The sequence below is a fragment of the Rhinolophus hipposideros genome (assembly GCF_964194185.1).
Source record: "Rhinolophus hipposideros genome assembly, chromosome: 22".
NCBI lineage: Eukaryota > Metazoa > Chordata > Mammalia > Chiroptera > Rhinolophidae > Rhinolophus > Rhinolophus hipposideros.
In genome coordinates, this window is record NC_138068.1 from 34267993 (window position 1) to 34290472 (window position 22480).

General features: G+C 37.5%; 1 protein-coding gene across 1 annotated transcript in view; it reads right to left on the reverse strand.

Annotated features, from left to right (window-relative positions):
- Positions 1–22480, reverse strand: part of SEL1L2 (SEL1L2 adaptor subunit of SYVN1 ubiquitin ligase) — a gene marked incomplete at its 5' end in the record, with an annotated part of 128974 nt that overhangs the window by 82850 nt on the left and 23644 nt on the right. The window contains 2 exons of the mRNA XM_081034662.1: positions 725–893; positions 10752–10807. Coding sequence (XP_080890788.1) covers positions 725–893; positions 10752–10807 — 225 coding nt within the window. The remainder of the gene's footprint in view (positions 1–724; positions 894–10751; positions 10808–22480) is intronic.

Here is a 22480-nt window from a genome sequence, read left to right on the forward strand (position 1 = left end):
TGGTTTATACTAGACATGCCAATCAGTGGACCTATGCTAAATAAAAGGCAGGCCATGTTTCCATGTCATAAAATGGTCAAATGAAATGTTTCAATGTATGTGGTTTAGGTTTAAAATAAAGATATGTATATATCATTTTTATAATGCCATTAAACACTGATCTTAATTTTTCTCTGCCAAAGAAAATAGAAATCATGCATACTGTTAGAAAAGAGAAAGTTTTCATGCATCAGACAAATAAAATGTTGAAATTGATTCTTAATTTTTATAATTAAGCACTAATTAACTCCTACACATAGAATATATGCAGACATTGTTTATATTTTCTAGACCATTCTTACATCCAGAGAAATTTATCCACTAATCAGGTATATCTTCACTAGGAAGAGTTTCAGATAGCTAGACTAGGGAAAAAAAGGACATTATATTAATTTTGGTTTTCTTCAAAGTATGAGGGTTTCTATTAGGAAAATAGCTTACAAATATTTTATACACATAATTTTGGAGATTTTTTTTCTCCATGAGTCCTAATTATCAACCTTGCTTATTATCATTAGTACACATTCTGAATCTAACATGGGGAAAGAAGTTGACAAAATTTAAGGCTTTTGAATATATAAATATTTATGATTATATCCTAAGCCTTTTTAGAAAGTAGCTCTAAAATTTGATTTTAGAATACATATTCATTTTAAATTTACATATAAAAGGGAGTTCTACTTACAATAATTTTGATTTCTTTCCGAGAGATCTTTATTTTGAATTCCTTTTATTTTTAATTTACGTTGATTCTTCTTTTTTTCTATGGGGTTTTCTCTTTTATTTTTTACTTTAACCAATGTTCTTTGGTCCAATATATGTGATAAAAATTGTTTGATTTCGTTTACTGATACCTACAAAGAAAAAAGATTTTTGCTCATTTTTTGGGGGGTAACTAAAAATATAAAATAAGAAAGTAAAAATTCATCTACTCATGGCAAAAATACTAGTTTAATGCAATCACACTAATTCCTGCTTTTTTCAAACTAAAGTCATATATGACTTACTTCACTTTAAGAATTCATCTTTTATGAATAAAAATCTTTTAAACCTATTGCATTGTCATCTGAACTGCAAAGCCAAGCATCAAATCCTAAATATTATAAATAAAATAAGAGAATTTAACCAATTTTACTCTTTTACTAGTGAGTTGTCATGGTAATATCAATTGTGTGAGCTTAAAAAAAAGATGTTGGTATTGCCTGACACATTACAACAAATTTACAATGGGTAGAAAGTGAGCATTGATATCTAGCGGACAGAAAGGGAAAGAGCATGGAAGGTCATGTGCAGAAAAAGCTTTTGTTTTATTTTGTTTCTTTTATTTAATAGGCCAGATCTGGAAGAGGCACACAATGATTTCAGCCACTTTTCACTGGGTGGAAGAATTGTCACATGGCTCTATCCAACTGCACGGGGAGCCCCTGGGAAACATACTATCTGGGTATTATGAAGAAGAGAACATGGACTTTGATGAGCTTCCAGCACTTTCTGGTACAATAGGATTATCGTATGTTATTGCCATTAAAAGAAACAAATTTTCAATTCAATAATAGCCAACAGCTAAGTTAAGGAGGCAGTAAAAACTTGTCAAATGCTTCTGATTGTCTGGTGTTTCTATCTCCTTCTACAGAAGCCATTGTATCCTGATTTTGATTCCTCTCTCACCCAGTATGTGTGGGCAGAATAACAGCCAGTGGGGACAAGTATTAAGGAACCCCAGAAGACAGAGAGCCTTTTTCTAACTTTCAAAACATTTAAAGATTATATAGTTCAATGGCAAGCATTTATTGAGTGTCTATCTCAGGCCCTCTTCTAAGAGGTAAGGAGATAGCCATGAACAAAAAAGTCTCTGCCCTCATGAAACTGATGTTCTAGTGGGGAAGATAATAGTTAACTGATAAAGAAGGTTTTTTAAAAAAAAGAGTATGGGGATGGAATTGATAAAAGTTGGTGTTATTTGATATAGGATTATCATGCAGGGTGGCATGCGGGGTCTCAGCTCCTGCTCTCCACATAAGAACACAGGATATGATGAGGCCAAAAAGAAACACCCACAGAGCCATAGATAGGTGAGTCATACCACCATAGTCTCACTGGTGGCTGGGTTGGAGACACAGGAAGCAGGAGTCACACGATCTGCAACCTGCCATCCACTTGTCTGCAATCCACAACTCACAATCCATCTTTGCTAGCTCAGCCACCATCTTTTGCTAGGTCCCATTTGCTGCTAGCGTAGCAACAACAGTTACATTAGTGGCCAATGGTTGCAGCTGACAGCCAACTAGCCTCAGCTGATGGACATCCAATCACAGTTGATGGCCATTTACTACCGGAGTGAGCACCTTTCCATATGAGGGCGAGAGCCTGGAAACTTCACTCCTGGCTCCATCCCCACAAGGTTAGTACTCCCAGGACTTGTACTCCCAGGAAGAAACACGTGCTGAGTCCTCTGTGGGAGATGAGGGTGAGGTCAAGGTCGTTCCTCACCCCCAGAACAGCCCTGGTGAATGACTATGGACTATGGGGAATTGCCTTCTATCCCTAATTTAATGGAACGCTTGACTGTTTGGGAACATACCACCATGAAGTGGAACTGGCGGATATTTGCTTTTGTGTCTTGACTGGTCGCCATTGAGAATATGTAAGCATCTTGACTGTGAGCCGCCGTTGTTCCAGCAAGGTACTCTGAGAGGCCCAGAGAGAGTGGCAGTACCCTGAGAGGCCCTGGCTGAGCCCAGGAAGTCTGGCTGTGCCCAGAGAGAGTGGCCGTGCCCTGAGAGCCCTCGCTGAGTCCAGGAAGTCTGGCTGTGCCCAGAGAGTGGCAGTGCCCTGAGAGCCCTGGCTGAGTCCAGGAAGTCTGGCTGAGCCCAGAGAGAGTGACAGTGCCCTAAGGACCCTTGCTGTGCCAGGGGAGATTGGTGGTATCCTAAGAAGCCCAGGAAGTCTGGCTCTTCCCAGAAGGACTGGTGGTGCCCTGAGTAACCCTGGCTGTGTCCAGAGAGCCTGACTGTGTCTCGGATATTGCATTCACCTCCAAGCTCCTCACACAGGGCCCCTAGCGGAAGACGCTTGTCATGTAGATTGTGAGGAGAGACCCTGTAGGGGTGGAGTATGGGGACAGAGCCCCAGAGAGCAGTTTCCAGGCTCTCAGCCTCACGCTACAAGGTGCTGGCTCAGGTAGTAAATGGCCATCAACTGTGATTGAATGGCCATCAGCTGTGGCTAGTTGGCTGTCAGCTGTAGCCAGTGAGCCATTGGCCACTAATATAACTGCTGTGGCTACGTTAGCAAAAAATGGGGGCTAGCAAGAAGATGGTGGCTGAGCCTGCAAGTGGTGCAGTGAGGGTTGGAACAGTGTGGCTCCTGCTTCCTGTGTCTCTAACCCAACTGCCAGAGAGACCATAGTGGTATGACTCCCCTACCTATGGCAGCATGGGTGTTCCTTTTTGGCCTCTCCATATCCTGCGTTCTTCTGTGGGGGGCGGGAGCAGAGACCCCGCATGACACCTTGCATGACAGATAGTTAAAGGTAAGTTCTCTGATTACATCTGAGTAGATCCCTATATCATGAAGGAAGGAGTTAGTAATAAAAATACCTCAAGAAAGCAAGTTCTCGCAGAAGAAACATCAAATACAAAGGCCCGGAAGAAGGAGAACACAAGTATGAAGTAAGGTGGTACAGAATCATCTGTAGCAGAATGATTGCTAGGATGGGGAGTGGTAAGTGATGAAGCAGAGAGGCAGCTCTGAGGTCAGCATCAGGAATGTCAATCATGTTCTTTATGAAGGAGAGACCCTTGGAAGGTTCTGAGTGGAAAAAAATATATTGACTGATTGAAATTTCTAATGGGTCACCCTGACTGCTGTGTGGAAAATATTATATGATGGAGAAAGAGTGGGAGGAAAGGAGGAAGTCATTAAAATAAACCAGGTAAGAGTTGATGGTGGCAGTGAAGTAAAAAGATGGTAGTGGGTAAGTTGTGATAGTGGTTGGGGATATATTTCAGAGGTATTTCTGGCAGGAATTTATGTTTAAGAACTTACAATGTATATTTTAATTTTCAAACAGCAAACTCAATGGAAGTCTGTTTTTTAAATCCAAGTTTAAAGTTCATGCTTTAGAAGTTATGTTTTTAAACTTCCAAGGCTCATTTATATTTATAGACTAGCTATAGCTCTTAATCGGAATGATATGGTGTTTTGAAAATCTTTATCTAGCCCTCTTGCTTCTTCACTTCCCTGTATCTTGAAGATTCATGCTGGATGAGTTTTTCTCAAACATCCTTTTGAACATATTAATGCCCAACTCAAAAGCTTGGAGTCCTCAGTGACAACAGGATAAAATAATTTCTCTGGCACAGAATCTAAGATTCTTCACAGTCTGTCCTAAAAGTGTTATAGTAACCCTATCTTACTACTCCCACTTACACAAATATTCTAACAGCTAAACTCTTCTCCCTGTTCCCCAAGTAGAATAGGTTCTTTCCTACTTCTTTGCCCTTGCTTATATAGTTTTCATTGCCTCCACTTTCCTATTTTCCCCAATATCACTCCTGTTCCCAGGCCCAACTCAGTTCCTTCTCCCCAAGGCCCTCCCATATCACTCTGACTCACAGTGATCTCCCTTTCCTCTGACTCTGTGGTGTCTCCCTTCTCAATTAGCAGTAATTCTCTGCTCTACAGTCTCTAAAGCTGAGATCATTCTACATCATATGTTTCATGCTTTATTGACTTAATTAATTATAGATGCTTCATGAACTTTTTAGTGTAGTTCTAATTTCAAATAGTGTGTCTTGAGTAAAGGGCAGTCTAATGAATGTAGAGGGCAGTCTTCTTTATTTTGGAGAAATCCCTTGTTTCCTTATAGAGCACAGGAAAGGTAAGAGCATCCTCTCACAAAAGAAGCTAAATGATCTGTGGGCTTGGAGGAAAGAAAGAATAAATTTTTCTCACTGTACATTTAATCCTAACTTATTTTTGGCTACATCCTACTTGTTGTACCAGGAGACTTTTCCAAAGTAGGACCCAGTCCTATGGTACTTTGCTTGAAGACAAAACCAAGCAAACACACTCACATAGCACAGTATTGAGAAGCAGAACCCATTTAAAATAGCTTCTTGTTTAAAAAAGTAAGCCCATCTGAGAAGGCTAGAGATTTGACTTCAGGATTTTTACATTTTTTGTTTGTTTGTTTGGGTGATAGTTAATTTTATTTTTAAAGCAATGCATAAAATGCATCTTTTCAAACACAAGAAACTTTGATTATTTGTTAACACATGAACAGATAACTTTCTTACTATCATTCATCTTAATTGCTCATACCCCAAAATAAATGTCATAGATTTTAAAAATTTCATTTACATTCCCTTCATAGTATTTTTTGTTCACCAGTAATAAGCTGTGTCTAATTTGTGGGCAAGTTAATCAACTTCTCTGTGACTCAGTTTAAAGCAAATGTAAATATAAAATGGAGGTAATAATATTGCTGACCTCACTGGGTTTTTGTGAGGATAAGTTAATACATGTGAGGAGCCTTGTACATAGTAAGCATTCAGTGAGTATTAGCTATTATTATTATTATTATTTAGACTATATGTGTTTTGTGTGTAAATTAATGTTTCTGTTTTTCTGTTTTAGATTCTAAACTAGTAGAACCTAGGTATTCTGTTTATCTAATTTGTTCTGTTTACCAGTGAACTATGATAATCTGATCCTGGGAAATCAGTGAATATAATTTGCTTTTTTGAAATACAGTTTTTTCTGTCTTATGCATCGTATATAAAAATGTTTCACTAGTAGAAAATACTTCCATGCCATACATATTTTGGACTAATTTCACTTAAAGACAGTGAACAGCAATTTTAGCATATCATAGGACCCCATTGCTGCCTGGCATGTATTTGATGCTGAATATAAGTTACCCCTAAATCCCATGCTTATTCTTTAATAGAAGGTCAATAATAACTACATGATTAATGTTAATCGGACTTTAGTAGCCTCCTCAGATAGTTTTTGGGAGGCAGCAAGTGTGAAATAATCAAACCAACCTTGTTCTTTAAGAGCTATATGAATCAGTGATTCATTCATTCAACACATTTATGCTGGGCATTCGCTAGGAACTTATGACACAGTGGTAAATAATACAGAATTTTCTGATCTTATAGAGCTTCCATTTGTCTGTGAGAAGAGAAACAATAACCAGTAAACAAATAAATGACCAAGTTAGTATCAGATATCAGTATATGCTATGAAGAGAATAAAGCAAGGAGATAAAAAATAAAAAGAGTGAAATGCAGGGTCAAGAGGGGTTGTTGCACAGCTAATTTAGATTGACATCCCAAGAAAAGCTTCACTGAAGAAATGACTTTGTAGCCAAGAATTTAATGACAAGAAAGCAGTTCTGCAGAGATATAGGGATAGAGCATTCAGAGGAAACAGCAAATATCAATGCTCTAAAGTGGGAACAAATTTTTATGTTCCAGGAATGGAAATAAGGCCCAAGTGGCTGAAGGAGTGTGAAATAATGGGAGAACTGGAAAAGAGAAAGAGAGAGAAGAAGGGGTCACATCACATAGAGACAAGGTAAAGAGTTGGTATCTCATTCAAAAGATAAGAGGAAGACACTGGAGGGTTTTAAGTGACGTACTTTGATTTACAGTTTAGAAAGAAAGAACATTCTGGCTGACATATGAGAAACAGATTGTACGGGATTAAGAGTGGCAACAAGAAGAACAGTTCAGAGACTGTTGTAGTCAACTATATGAGGCATGATGTGACTCAGATGAGCATAGAAGCAACAAAAATAAACTATATGGGCAGACTTAAGATATGTTTTAGAAGTAGCACAGATAATAATTGGACACAGGGGTAAAAGAAAGGACAAAGTCAAAGACAACTTTTTGTTTTTTGGTTAGACCATCTGAGTGGTTGGAGATTCTAGTTATAGGGATAAAGAGAAATGGGGAGCAGGGGGAATTTTGGAGGAGGGAATCAATCTCAGCCCATCCCCACACCTACCTGTATATGTGCTAATGTCTCCAAAATTGTGTGACTATACATATACGAAAAACAAAAATGTTTTGCTTTTTGTCTAAGAGGAAGTAAATATGAGTTATGTTTGCTATGGAATAAGAAGTATCATTCCTTGTAAATGGGAGATAGGTGAGAAGTTAAAGAACAGGAAGGTAAGGATTCTTTGCCTATCAGTGACTTACTTTCCCTAGGGCTCAACAATCAATGGCATCTTGCCTTCCTTGACTATCTGTGTCCCTTTTTCTTCCCTGGCTTACGTGCCCCCAACTAGTCACTGTTTCTTGGCACTGTGTAATACCCTAAATTCTGCTGAAAAACTTCTTTGGAAAAAGCACATGAAAGAACACATGCTTATTGAAAGCATCAGTGAGGGCAACAGGAGTGACAAACCAAGCCTACCTCAGCACCTCCTCATTAATGCCCTTGTCTAAGTAGATGAATGAGGTGCTATAGGGCTGTGGCAGAGAGCAACACAGGCTGCTGTCAATGGTTTGGCAAGAGAGGAACTGAATTTCCACCTTTCCCACTATGTATGTATAGATGTGGATTCAATACCCTATGTTAAAGCCATTATATTTCCAAAGAGTATGAACATTAGTGCGCCAGGCATTGTAAGAGAAAAGCCTGGTTAAAAAGAAAGCAAGAGGGAAGTGGAAAAAAAGAAAATGAGTTTGCATATAAGAAAACCAGGTTTCCTTAGGTCATTGGTTCTCAAAGTATGGTCTCTGGAACAGCAGCAGCAGTGTCACGTGGGAATCTGTTAAGAAATACAATTTCTCTCCTTCACCCCACGTCTACAGACTCAGAAACTATTGGGGTGAATGAAGCCCAGCAATATGTGTTTTATCAAGTCCTCCAGGTATTGGTGTATGCTACAGTTTGGGAAACACTGCCCTAGGTCACAGTGAAGAAGGTAGTCAGCAAATTAAAGTGGAATTAAAGTTTAAAAATAAAATAGTACAAAAATTTATATCATTCATCAGACAGTGAAGATTACACATATAGCCAAGGTTCACATTAAAGACGTTGTTTGGATTATAGTTTTAATCAGCAATTTAAGATGTATCAGATAACTCGAGGTTTCTAGGCCTTAAATATTGTATATTTATTTATATGTTTGGGGGGTGGGGAAGGATGGCACTTTTGAACTTGAAAATCTCATTTTCATAGATTTAGTAGTGTTTCTCTCTTAAACTAAGATTTTATTTATGAAATGCTTAAATTGAAGCAAAGGTGTTTTTGATAATGGTCTTAGTGTTTTTCATTTCTCCTAGATTATTTTCAAATGAGACTATAAAACAATCAGAATACTTTTTCCTGACATGCCTAAGATTTTTTAAAACCAAAGAAAATAAAGCAAAGCCACCCATGAGTTAAAAGAATAGCTACCTTTTACAGAGAAGAAATAACTCATTTATGAGTAAAAGCATTTTTCTTTTGGCAAAGACAATGCTAATTATTTTATTGTGTATTTGCACATATACATTCTAAAATCACCAAATAAAATAGGAAACAACCATTCAAGGATACCTTCTGAAAAGTGTGAAAATGGTGAAGTAGAAAGTAAAAGGGGAAAAATAAAATAGCATTAGTGATAGTAATAACATAGTTCTAATATAACATTTCTATTAATCACTAAATGCAGTATATGGGTAACTGTCTGAAATTAAGAGAATATTAAGAACTGATACATACTGAAGCAGGGGTGTTCAAACTGCGGCTCTCAGACCAACTGTGGTCCGCAATCCATCGTTAATTGGCCCGCAGCAAATTCCAAAAGTATATTTAGTTTACTTAAATAAACCAGGTGAGGCAATACGTACTTTACCTCGAGTGAGTGGCCCGGCTGTTTGTGTATTTTACTGCATACGGCCGTTGGGGAAAAACGTTGAAAAAGTTTGGACACCCCTGTACTGAAGTATTTATATTCTGCATTTTTACATGCAAGAAACAGAAAGTTATAATTTAACATATAGCCATATTAATCATTCATGCTACGGGGGATAAATGGATTATTAAAATCAAAAGGTAACCCTAGAAACCTGGTTTCTGTCATTAATTTCAACACATTTTTTTCATAATTTTCACTAGAGTTACTGACAGATATTTTCTGTTCTGTGCCTGACACAAACATTGCTAAACAATGACATTCATTCATTTACAAATATTTGTTAAGCATTTACTATGTTTTAGAGATAGGCTCTGAGATACATAATTGAAAAAATCTAAAGAGTCTATAGTCATGGTGCTCAATTTCCAGTAGGGGAATCAAATATGAACAATTACATAGACACATAATGACAAATGGTGATAAAACATATGAAAATCCAATCTGGGTAAGGAATTAATAGAAAGTGATGAGTATACTATTTTTCAGATAGGTAATCAAGAAAAGTTTTGTTTTTTGAAAAAAAAAATTTTTTTTTGAAGGGAAACATATGAGTAGATACCCCAAAATGAATGTGGTAGTTAGGATAATGAATAAGAGCTGAACTTTGAGGGGTTAAGAAAATGTTGCAATGTAGAAAGAAGATTTTGATTTATATAAACATTTTTTCAAAGTTTACTCCTTTACTCTTGATTTAAGATTTACTCATTAATTCAGTAAACATTTATTGAGTGCCTGCTATATACCAGACACTGTTCTAGTTGCTGGGATAACTGCAGTGAAGAATACAGACAAAACTCCCTGCTCTCATGGAATTTATATTCTAATGGAAGGAAAGTGACAACAAACATAACAGAATATGTTATGTTATTAGGTTGGTGTAAAAGTAATTGAGGTTTAAAAGGTTAATAATTGCAAAAACTGCAATTAATTTTGCACCAACCTAATACATAGTGACAATTCTGAGAGGAAAAATACAGCAGAAAAGGGAGATAGAAGATGTTGTGACAGTGTTTGAAATTTTAGATAGATTGCAAATTTACAGAGTATCCAGGGAAAGATCCTCCACAAAGATAGCATTTGAGCAGAGACCTTAAGGAGGTGAAAGAAGGGAGTCACATGGATACCTGGGCCCAGGGGCATTCCGAGCAGAAACAACAGAAAGGTGAGTGCATGCCTCAAGTTTCTGAGGAAAAGCACAGAGCCAGGTTTATTTAGAATAATATGAGTGAGGGAGATCGTCGTAGGAGATGATGTCAGAGAAAAAACTGGTACAGACCACAGAGTCTAATAGGCAAGACACTGATTTTCCTCTGTGTGAGACAGGAAGCTACTAAACCGTTTCCAAGTATAGGAATGATTTGAAATGACTTACATTTACAGAATCATGCTGGTTGATGGGGTGAAAATAAACTGAAAATGTTGAATCCCTTACTTCCTAAATGTCAGAAGACATCACGAGGTTAATAACGTTTAATAAGCATCTGTGACTCTATAAACCAGACTAGACTGGCCTCTGCCTTTGTGTTTTAATATTTAGGACCTCAGACAGGTCATGGCTTATGAGAATTCTCAGGCCTATTAACAGTCTTCCGTTCTCACAGTGGAATGAGTATTTGTTTAATGAATGAACAAAAAATAATGATTGAAAATTTAAAAAACAAGAACAGAAACCATAGTCACTAATTACTTGTATAAGAATTCTGAACAGGCTGAATACATACTAATAATAGTGCCTAGAGACTAAATTTTGTATTGGAAAAATATAATGATTTAGCAAAATATTTACCTGCGTGGTGACATTTCTTTCTTTTTGCTTTTTATTATGTCTTTCTGCTTCGATATCTGTAATATACAAAACATTTTTATAAAATTTGAAAACAATTTTTTAAAATTTCCCTAAATACAGTTTTTTCTTAAATAACTTTCTAAATAACTTTTAGAATTCTAAGAATAATAGTTGAAAATAATTTATAGTTTAAAGCTACTAATAATGTGTTACAAAATTATTCTTTCACTGATAATTTTTAAATATGTTAATGACACTGGAAATAATCTAAATACTTTAATCAAGCATCCTGAAATTGAGTTTGTCACGTCCTGAGCAAGGAGAGTTGTGGGGAACGAGGAGGGAGGCGCAGGGTAAGAAAAGACAGTAGCCATGAATAGAGTTTAAGCAGACCAAGGGACCCTCAATCTCAAGGACTGGAAGCCCCAAATCGGGCCTAGCATCAGCTTTTATTAGTTCGGTGCAGAAGTAAAGGAGATAAAGTTTGTCAATCTCAAGATCTGTGAATCCTATACATTATAATAGGAAACCGATTCAAGTCAATCACCCTTGCCTGCAGGCGGCTGAACTGTAAATCTCAACTTCCCCAAGGGACAAAAACCTATATGCTTATGAGTAGATGGAGAGAGAGCACATCCTTGAATCACTTCCCTTGCAGGTTTTGGGAAGGAATGCAGCCCCAGAGGCTGAGGCTTTCCTTAGCCTGAGGAAGGTGGGGGGCTGTGCCCACGTTTGTGAACCCCGTGGGTTCTCCTGTAGGTTCCCACGCAACTGCACCTGGTTTGAGTTGTTCCTTCTATGAGGAATCTTACTCATCATTGACTGTCCAGTCATCTTTCTGAGAACAAAGGTTTAGCAAAGTCCCTGAAAGGATCCATCTTACAGACTCTCCTTTCTTTGGGGGCAAGTATAAGGAAATAAATGGTTAGGCTGCTGCTTGGTGACAGAGTTAACATGAAAGAGTTCTATAAATAGTAAAACTAATTACAATAGTGGAAAACTTCTGAGCTAGGATTTAATTTAAATGTATCTATGTAAATACATACCATCTATTGTAGATTAACATTAAAACAGAGAAGGAATACAATCTTTCATATTTTTATAGATTCATCCATGTGTCAGAGAGATGCTAAAAATTAATATAGTTGAATGATATAAATATATGAGAAATGTAGACTAGAATAATTACATCAGGCTTTGAAATTTGAGAAAATAATGTTCACAAGCAATTTTTAATGAATCTTTTTATAAAGAATAGAATATATATACCATATAAAATACATATGTAGTTATTGGTATATTTCATTTTTGCAGAGTACTTAAAATTTCTTAACTTGTATATTTAGAAAACAAGTCTTTGAGAACCTGATATAATAGGATAACACATCATAGTATGTCAACTTAATTACACTGTTTTTAATTACTGAAAAATTATTTTATGCACAGTAAAAAATGACCCTACATATTTCCTGAAGTAAAACATACATGAATGGGATACATTCACATATTACAGACTGAAGAATTTGACTCAAGGTAAATGTGGGGTAGTCAAAATTTTATATTTCTAAAAGTCATGAGTTTATACTTTCAAAGCAGGTTATGAGTTTTCAAATGTTACCTCTGCATTGTATTTATTAATTTGATGTATTTTATTCGTTTTCTCACTAATGAACTTTAGTACTCGGCCTCATAATTCTGTCTGTTCTGTTTACTTTGCCAGCCAGACCTTATAGAAACTGGCCCCAGATTGTTTGATATTTAGTTCTTTGTCAAATTAGAGAAACAATTGGCAAATTTTAAATAAAAATTCAATAACTGCATGTTAACAAATACATTAATATAAAACATATAAAGATTATACATATTTCATAGTACTATGTACATTAGGATTGCTTGTTAGGTTCAGGATGTAAAAGAAGTTATGCCAGAATAGGAATGGTATTACAAATGAAACTTTATCCCAAATGTGCCAAGTGATCATTTTGGGGCCATGGATATCCATTATCAGAGGAAGCATAGGATTATGGTTCACCATGTGGCCTTTGATCAAATAAGCCTGTGTTTTAGTCCTGATTTTTTACCTATTTCATTAATTTATGATAATCAAATGAGATAATACATGTAAAGTATTTAGCACAGTACTTAACACATGTTTAGTGTTTCATAAATATTAGCTATATACATACAATTATATGAGGCCTACTTCATTAAAGGATTTAAGATGCCTTCAAGATAATAGTATATATAAATTCGTCTCATTCCTTTTTCTGGAAGAATTTCATAAGAACCTTTCCCATCTGCCTGGGTAAGATGTGCTCTTACATTTACCCCGTAGAGGTTATTCCCATTAATATTATTTTTACATTAATTTCAAGTGTACAGCAGCATAGTGCCTAGACATTTAAATAATTTAAGAATTGAACCTCCTGACTAGTCTAGTCCCCATCTGGCACTATACATGGTTACTTACATATTATCGACTATATTCTATATGCTCTACTTTACATGAGCATGACTATATTTTTTAAATTAAAATTTATTGGGGTGACAATGGTTAATAAAGTTACATAGATTTCAAGTGTACAATTGTGTAATACATCATCTATATATCACATTGTGTGTTCACCACCCAGAGTCAGTTATCCTTCCTTCACCATATATTTGATCTCGTTTACCCTCATCTACCACCCCTTCCCCACTTACCCCCGGCAACCACTAAACTGTTGTCTGTGTCTATGAGTTTTTGTTTCTTTGTTTGTTTTGCTCCTTAGTTGGTTTCAGTCTTATATACCACATATCAGTGAAATCATATGGTTCTCAACTTTTTCTGTCTGATTTATTTTGCTTAGCATAATACTCTCAAGATCCATTCATGTTGTCACAAATGGTCCTATTTCATCTTTTATTACACCCAAATAGTACTCCATTGTGTATATACACCACAACTTCTTTATCCATTCATCTATTGAAGGACACTTTGGTTGTTTCCATGTCTTGGCCACCGTAATAAAGCTGCAATGAACATTGGAGCACATATATCTTTATGGATAAATGCTTTCAGATTTTTTGGGTATATACCCAGGGGAGGAATTGCTGGGTCACACGGTAATTCTATTTGTAATTTTTTTGTGGAACCTCCACACTGCCTTCCATAATGGCTGTACCAGTCTGCATTCCCACCAACAGTGTATGAGGGTTCCTTTTTCTCCACAGCCTCTTCAACACTTGTTACTATTTGTCTTGTTGATGATGGCCATTCTGACTAGGGTGAGGTGATATCTCATTGTGGTTTTTATTTGCATTTCTCTGATGATTAGTGATGTTGAGTCTTTTCATATGTCTATTTGCCATTTGTATGTCCTCTTTGGAGAAATGCGCATGACTATTTTTAACTACCAATTTGTACTTATTAGTCCCTTCATCTTTTTCACCCTGCTCCCAGCCCCTCTCCCATCTATTACCCTAATAAATCTAGTACCCATCTGACACCATACATAGTTATTACAATATTATTGACTATGTTTCTTATGCTATACCCTACAACCCCAGGATACATTGCAACAACACATTTGCACTTTTAATCTCTTCCCCTTTTTCACCCACCCCCAAACCTCCTCCTGTCTGGCAACCATCTAAATGTTCTCTATATTTTTGAGTTTGTTTCTGGTTTGTTTGTTTATTTTGTTCTTTGGATTCTATATTTAAATGAAATCACATTGCATCTGTCTTTCTCTGTCTAACACACTTTACTTAGCACAATACTCTCCAGGTCCATTCATGCCACTGCAGATGACAAGAACCGATTACTCTCCATGGCCAAGCAATATTCCCCTGTATGTATGTACCACGTCCTCTTTCTCCATTCATTCATTGACGGACACCCAGACTGCCTCTACATCTTGGCCATTGTAAACAATGCTTCAATGAACATATAGATGCACACATTCTCTTAAAATAGCATTTTGGGATTCTTTGGATATACCCAGAAGTAGAATTACTGGGTCCTTCTTTATCTTTTGTTATAGACTTTGTTTTATCTGGTAGAAGTATTGCTACCCCAGCTTTTTTTTTTTTCATTTGCATTCTTGTGAAATAACTTTTTCCACACTTTCAGTCTGCACGTCTTTTGAGCACAGTGAGTGTCTTATAGGCAGTATATGTAAGGGTCTTGTTTTCTTATCCACTCAGCCACCCAACTTTTGATTGGAGCATTTAATCCATTTACATTTAAAGTGATTATTGTTAGCTACATAGTTATTGCCATTGTATTGTTCATATTTTTTATCTTTTTTTTTTTTTCATTTTAAAGAAGTCCCTCTAACATTCCTTGTAATACTGGTTTGGAGGTGATGAACTCCTTTAGCTTTTTCTTTTTTTTTTATTCAATAATTGTTTAATTTTCAATTACAGTTGATATACAATAGTATATTAGTTTCAGGTGTATAACAGTGATTAGACATTTCTATAATTTACAAAGTGATCACCACAATAAATCTAGTACCTATCTGATACCATATATAGTTATTACAATATTACTGACTATATTCCTTATGCTATACCCTTCATCCCCATGACTATTTTGTATCTACCTATTTGTATTTCTTAATCCCTTCACCTTTTTCACCCTGTCCCTAGACCCTCTCCCATCTTCTACCCCAACAAATCTATCCCTCTGACACCATACATATTTATTACAATATTATTGATTATATTCTTTATGCTATACCCAACATCCCCATAACTATATATATATATATATATAATTATAGTTGGAAACCCCGTGGCAATCTTGTGGTTACCGACTGCTTTCTGATCCACTCACCTTCCCCCTTATCCCTACCCCGCTGCCCATTTAACAACGCTCAGTTTTTCCTTTTTGTCTCCAAAACTGTTTTTGATTAGTTCATTCACTTATTCTCTTCTTTAGATTCTGCATATAAGTGAGATCATATGGTACTTGTCTTTCTCTGTCTGACTTATTTCACTTAACATAATGTTCCCTAGGTCCATCCATGTTGTTGCAAATGGTAAGATTTCTTTCTTCTTTATGGCTGCATAATAATCCATTGTATCAATGTACCACAGTTTCTTAATCCAGTCATCTACCGATGGGCATTTCAGTTGTTTCTATGTCTTGGCTATTGCGTATAGTGCTGCAATAAACAGAGGAGTGCATAAACTATTTTGAATTAGAGTTTTGGATTTCTCCGGGTAGATACCTAGGAGTGGAATTGCTGGATCATAGGGTAGTTCCATTTTCAGATTCCTGAGATACCTCCATAGTGGCTGCACCAATCTGCAATCCCACCAACAGTGCATAAGCGTTCCCTTTTCTCCACATCCGCGCCAGCACTTGTTGTTTGTTGATTTATTGATGATAGCCATTTTGACTGGGGTGAGGTGGTAGCTCATTGTGGTTTTTATTTGCATTTCTCTGATGGTTAGTGAGGTTGAGCATTTCTTCATATGTCTGTTTGCCATCTGTATGTCCTTTTTAGAAAAATGTCTCTTCAAGTCCTCTGCCCATTTTTTAATTGGGTTGTTTGTTTTTTTTGGAGTTGAGTTGAGTGAGTTTTTTATAGATTTGTGATATTAACCCCTTATCAGATATATCATTGGCAAATATCTTTTCCCATTCAGTAGGATCCCTTTTTGTTTTATTAATGGTTTCCTTTGCTGTGAAAGAACTTTTTAGTTTGATGTAGTTCCACATGTTTAGTTTTTCTCTTACTTCCCTGGCTCGAGTGGATATATCAGTGAAAATCCTACTCTGGGTAATGTCTGTGAAGTTTCTTCCTATATTTTCCTCTAGGTATTTTACGGTTTCAGATATTACATTTAAGTCTTTAAGCCATTTTGAATTTATTTTTGTATATGGTGTAAGGAGGTGGTCCAGTTTCATTTTTTAGCATGTGTCTGTCCAGGTTTCCCAGCACCATTTATTGAATAGACTGTCTTTACCCCACCATACATTCTTGCTTCCACTGTCATAGATCAAATGGCCATATAGGCATGGATTTATTTCTGGACTCTCTATTCTGTTCCATTGATCTATATGTCTGTTTTTATGCCAGTACCATGCTGTTTTGATTACTGTAGCCTTGCAGTATAATTTGAAGTCAGGTACTGTTATACCTCCCACTTTGTTCTTATTTCTCAAGATTGCTGAGGCGCTCCGGGGTGTTTTATGGTCCATATAAATTTCAGGATTATATGTTCTATTTCTGTGAAAAACGTTGTTGGTAGTTTGATAGGAATTGCATTGAATATGTATATTGCCTTAGGCAGTGTGGACATTTTAACTATATTAATTCTTCCTATCCATGAACATGATATGTGTTTCCATGTATTTATATCTTCTTTCATTTCTTTCTTCAGTGTCTTATAATTTTCTGTGTACAGATTTTTTACTTCTTTGGTTAAATTTATTCCCAGGTATTTTATAGTCTTTGGAGCAATTGTAAATGGGATTGTTCTTTTAATTTCTCCTTCTGATGTTTTATTATTGGTATATACGAATGCAACTGATTACTGAATATTAATTTTGTATCCTGCTACTTTACTAAATTGATCTATCAGCTCTAATAGTTTCTTGGTGGAGTCTTTAGGGTTCTTTATATATAGTATCATATCATATGCATATAATGATAATTTTACTTCCTCCTTACCAATTTGGATGCCTTTTCTTTTTCTTGTCTCATTGCTGTGGCTAGAACTTCCAGCACTATGTTGAATAGAAGTGGAGAAAGTGGGCAACCTTGACTTGTTCCTGATCTTAGGGGGAATGGTTTTAGCTTTTCCCCATTGAGTATGATGTTAGCTGTGGGTTTGTCATATATGGCCTTTATTATGTTGAGATATGATCCCTCTATTCCCACTTTCTTAAGGGTTCCTATCATAAATGGCTGCTGGATTTTATCAAATGCTTTTTCTGCATCTATTGATATGATCATGTGATTTTTATTTTTCATTTTGGTAATGTGGTGTATCACATTAATTGATTTGCGGATGTTGAACCACCCTTGCATACGAGGGATGAATCCCACTTGATCATGGCGTATGATCTTTTTAATGTATTGCTGAATTCTGTTCACTAATATTTTGTTGAGGATTTTAGCATCTATGTTCATTAGAGACATCAGCCTGTAGTTTTCTTTTTTTGTGGTGTCTTTGTCTGATTTTGGGATCAGGGTGATAGTGGCTTCATAAAAAGTGTTTGGGCGTCTTCCCTCCTTCTGGATTTTTTGGAAGAGCTTGAGGAGAATAGGTGATAATTCTTTTTTGAACATTTTGTAAAATTCACCTGTAAAGCCATCTGGTCCAGGGCTTTTGTTTGTTGGGAGATTGTTGATTACTGATTCAATTTCCTTGATGGTAATCAGTCTATTCAGGTTCTCTGTTTCTTCTTGAGTTAGCCTTGGAAGGTTGTACGCCTCTAGAAAATTGTCCATTTCTTCCAGATTGTCAAATTTGTTAGCATATAGTTGCTCATAGTAATTTCTTAAAATTTTTTGTATTTCTGCAGTGTCTGTTGTCACTTCTCCCCTTTCATTTCTGATTTTATTAATTTGGGTCCTCTCTCTCTTTTTTTTTAGTGAATCTGGCTAAAGGTTTGTCAATTTTGTTTATCTTCTCTAAGAACCAATTCTTGGATTCATTGATCTTTTGTATTGTTTTTCTGGTTTCTATGTCTTTTATTTCCGCTCTGATCTTTATTATCTCCTTCCTTGTACTCCCTTTGGGCTTATTTCGCTGTTCTTTTTCCAGATCCCTTAAGTGAAGATAAACTGTTGATTAGTGATGTTTCTTGTTTCTTTAGGTAGGCCTGCAATGCTATGAATTTCCCCTCTTAGGACTGCTTTCGGGGCATCCCATAGATTTTGGGTTGTCGTGTTTTCATTTTCGTTTGTCTGGAGATATCTTTTGATTTCTTCCTTGATCTCCTGCTTGACCCATTCATTATTTAGTAACATATTATTCAGCCTCCATGAATTGGTGTGTCTTCCAGGTTTTTCCTGTAGTTCATTTCTAATTTCATAGCACTGTGGTCAGAGAAGACAATTGGTATGATTTCAATTTTCTTAAATTTATCAAGACTTGTTTTGTGGCCTGACATATGGTCTATCTTGTAAAATGTTCCATGTGCACTTGAGAAGAACGTATATTCTGCAGCTTTGGGTAAAATGCTCTGAAAATATTGATTAATTCCAAGTGGTCCAATGTGTCACGTAAGGCTGTTGTTTCCATATTGACTTTCTGTGTGGAAGACTTGTCCCTTGTTGTCAGAAGTGTGTTGAAGTCTCCTACTATGATAGTGTTACTGTTGATCTCTGTTTATGTCAGTCAATATCTGTTTTATATATTTAGGTGCTCCTATGTTGGGTGCATAGATGTTTACTAGGGTTATGTCCTCTTGTCAGATCGATCCCTTTATTATTATATAGTGCCCGTCTTTATCTTTTAATATGTTCTTCATTTTAAAGTCTATTTTGTCAGATATAAGGATTGCAACTCCAGATTTTTTCTCATTTCCATTTGCTTGAAATATCTTACTCCAACCCTTCACTGTCAGCCTGTGTGTGTCTTTTGATCTGAGGTGAGTCTCTGTATACAGCATATACAAGGGTCTTGCTTTCTAATCCACTCAGCCACCCTCTGTCTCTTGATTGGAGCATTTAATCCGTTTACATTTAAAGTGGTTATTGATAGGTACATAGTTATTGCCATTTTTAAATTTGTAGTTAGATTGTTTCCATCTTTCTTCTATTTACAGAAGTCCCTTTAGTATTTCTTGCAATGCTGGCTTGGTGTTAATAAATTCCTTTAGCTTATTCCTTTATGGGAAGCTCTTTATCTCTCCATCAACTTTAAATGATAGCCTTGCTGGATAAAGCAATCTAGGTTGTAGGCCTTTGTTTTCCATTCATTTTGCTGGTACCCAGTGGGCCATTTTAATGTGAAGTCTTGGATTAAATCCTCTGATAACTTTTCTTTTCTTATTCCATGGCTTTGATAATTTCCTCCCCTGCATTTTCTTTTTCTTTCTGAAACTCCTATTTCTGAGATCATTTTCCCTAATTCATTCTCTATGCATAGTACCTTTGCTCATAGTACACTTTGAGTATCTCCTGCCACTCCCTCCTGGCCTTCAATGTTTCTGTAGAAAAGTCATTTGATAGTCTTATGGGAGTTCCCTTGTATGTAACCCTCTGTCTTTCTCTTCCTGCTTTTAGGATTCTCTCTTTGTCTTTAAGCTTTGCCATTTTAACTGTAATGTGTCTTGGTGTGGACCTGTTTGGGTTTATCCTGGTTGGAACTCACTGCACTTCCTGGGCTTGTATGTTGGTTTCCTTCATCAGGTTAGGGAAGTTTTTGGACATTATTACTTCAAATATGTTCTCAATCCCTTGCTTCCTCTCTTCGCCTTCTGGTATTCCTATGATGTGCATGTTGTTGCGCTTGATGTTATCTCAGAGATCTCTTAAACCATCTTCATTGTTTTTTATTCTTTTTTCTTTCTGTTGTTCTGTTTGGGTGATCTCTGCTAACTTGTCTTCTAAGTCGCTGATTCAATCCTCTGCTTTATCTAACCTGCTGGTAATTCCTTCAAGAGAGTTCTTAATTTCAGTAATTGTGTTCTTTAGTTCTAACTGGTTGTTCATTATGATTTCTACATCCTTCTTTATGTCTTCTCTAAGCTCCTTAAACATTCTTATCACCAGTGTTCTGAACTCTGTCTCTGATAGGTTGGTTACCTCTGCTTCATTTGGTTCCAGTTGTGGAGATTTCTTCTGTTCTTTCATTTGGGACGTGTTTTTCTTTGTTTCCCCATTCTGGCTGACTCTCTGTGTTTGCTTTGATGTATTAGGTAGATCCCCTAGAGTTCTTAGTTCTTGCTGGGTTACCTTATAGAGTATGTGTCCTTTATATTTGACTTGCACTACTTCGTTCTTCTCCTCTGCGTGTGCTACAAAGGTGACTCTTGTGTTGTGTATATCGTCCTGTTAAAGAAGATATTTAATTGCTTTTTGCTTGTGAGTAGGTGGGGTCAACTCCCAGGCTGACTAGTTGTGAGACTTGGCTCTGCCCACCACAGGTTGTTCTGCTGCGGATTGACCAGTTAAATGTGGTTTGGCCTCTATGGGCTCTTGTGCCTGCAAAGAATTCCCTCAGGGTGTGTGACTTGTAGGTCAAACCCGGTAGTACTCTGGTTTGGTCTGGAGTTGGCCTCTGGATATGTTGAATCTTGTGCCTCTTAAGCTAGGCCCGGGTAGGGCAATTTCAGAACAAAGCAAATCACCAAGCACAACAACAACAACAACAAAGAAAAAAAATCAAATACATTCACATGTAAAAACACCTGATAACCCCCACTCCACACAGGCAAAGATATCAAAGATATAAAGACAAAACAAAACAAAACAAAGCAAAACAATAAGTGCCAGTCTTGGCTTAAGCCCACCAAGTAATCTCCAGGTTTTCCTCTGCTGTACCAAAGAGTCCCCTGTCTATAACACAGGCAGAACCGGTCACCTTGTGCCCAGAGTGACTCTGGGACTGTAGATTTAAATACGTGGGGCTGGGGGGTCTGGATGATAGTTTTTACAAAGTCAGTGCAGTTTCTGCCCTTGCCTGCACATACACACACTGAGAATAGCAACACCAGCACTGTGTCCAGTACTCCTGAGTCTTAGGGCACTTCTTCTGTGTGTGTGTGAGGGGGCGGGAGGGAGATTTCTAAGCTGCTGAAAACCAGGAGCTGTGTTTGCAGCTTACTGCTGATCTCTGGCAGTGCCTCAGCAGTTGCACTTGCCCCGCCCTAGGCAGGCCAGAAAGGGTGGGGGCTGGGGATGGAGGGGTCTTCTCTCTACCAGCTCAGCCGCTTCACACTCTTCCCGCAGGCCAGAAAAGGTGGTGGCTGGGAGTGGAGGAGTCTCTTCTCTCCTAGTCCAGCCAAAATCACACTCTTCCCAGCCTCTTCCCTGGGTCAGAGCTGCCTGTCAGTCTTCCGAGAGCCTGAGCACTACGGCCCCTCAGTAATCTGACAGTACTCCTCAGTTCAGGGGACAGTTTAAGTCTCTGGAAGGGCCGGGGGTAGGATTGGAAGAGCAGGGGAAGGGGCCCAGATATGAAGTCTGTTCTTTGTCTGCCGTAGGGCCCACCAAGCTGCCCACCCCCTAGCGGGAGCGATCAGCTGTGGGACGCAGGGAAAGAGCCCACGTCCTGGCTTTTGTGTTCTCTGTTCTGCCCTGGGGTCCCGTGCTTCTTGCCGGCCACGTTACCGCCACCGCCGCTGCCACCACCGCAGCTGCGGCTGCCGCCGCTGGCCGTGATTCCACTGCGGGACCGCGCGTTTCCACTCCGCTCCCTTCCTTCTTCCCCTGCTCGCCCAATTTGCACACCTTCAAGTGATCCTTCCATGAATCTCTTAGCTGTTCTGTGTGATGAGCAAAGAGTTCTTTGATGGGTTATATGTCCCGTTTGCAATGAGATCTGGAGAACTCAGAAAGTGCGCCCCGCTGCCACCATTCCTATGACATCACACCTCCTTTAGCTTTTTCTTGTCTTGGAAGCTCTTCATCTATCCTTTGAATCAAAACAAGAGCTTTGCTGGGTAATCTTGGTTGTAGGTCCTCACTTTACATCACTCAATATTTCATGACAATCCCTTCTGGCCTGCAAAGTTTCTATGGAGAAATCAACTGACAGTGTTATGGGAGCTTCCTTGC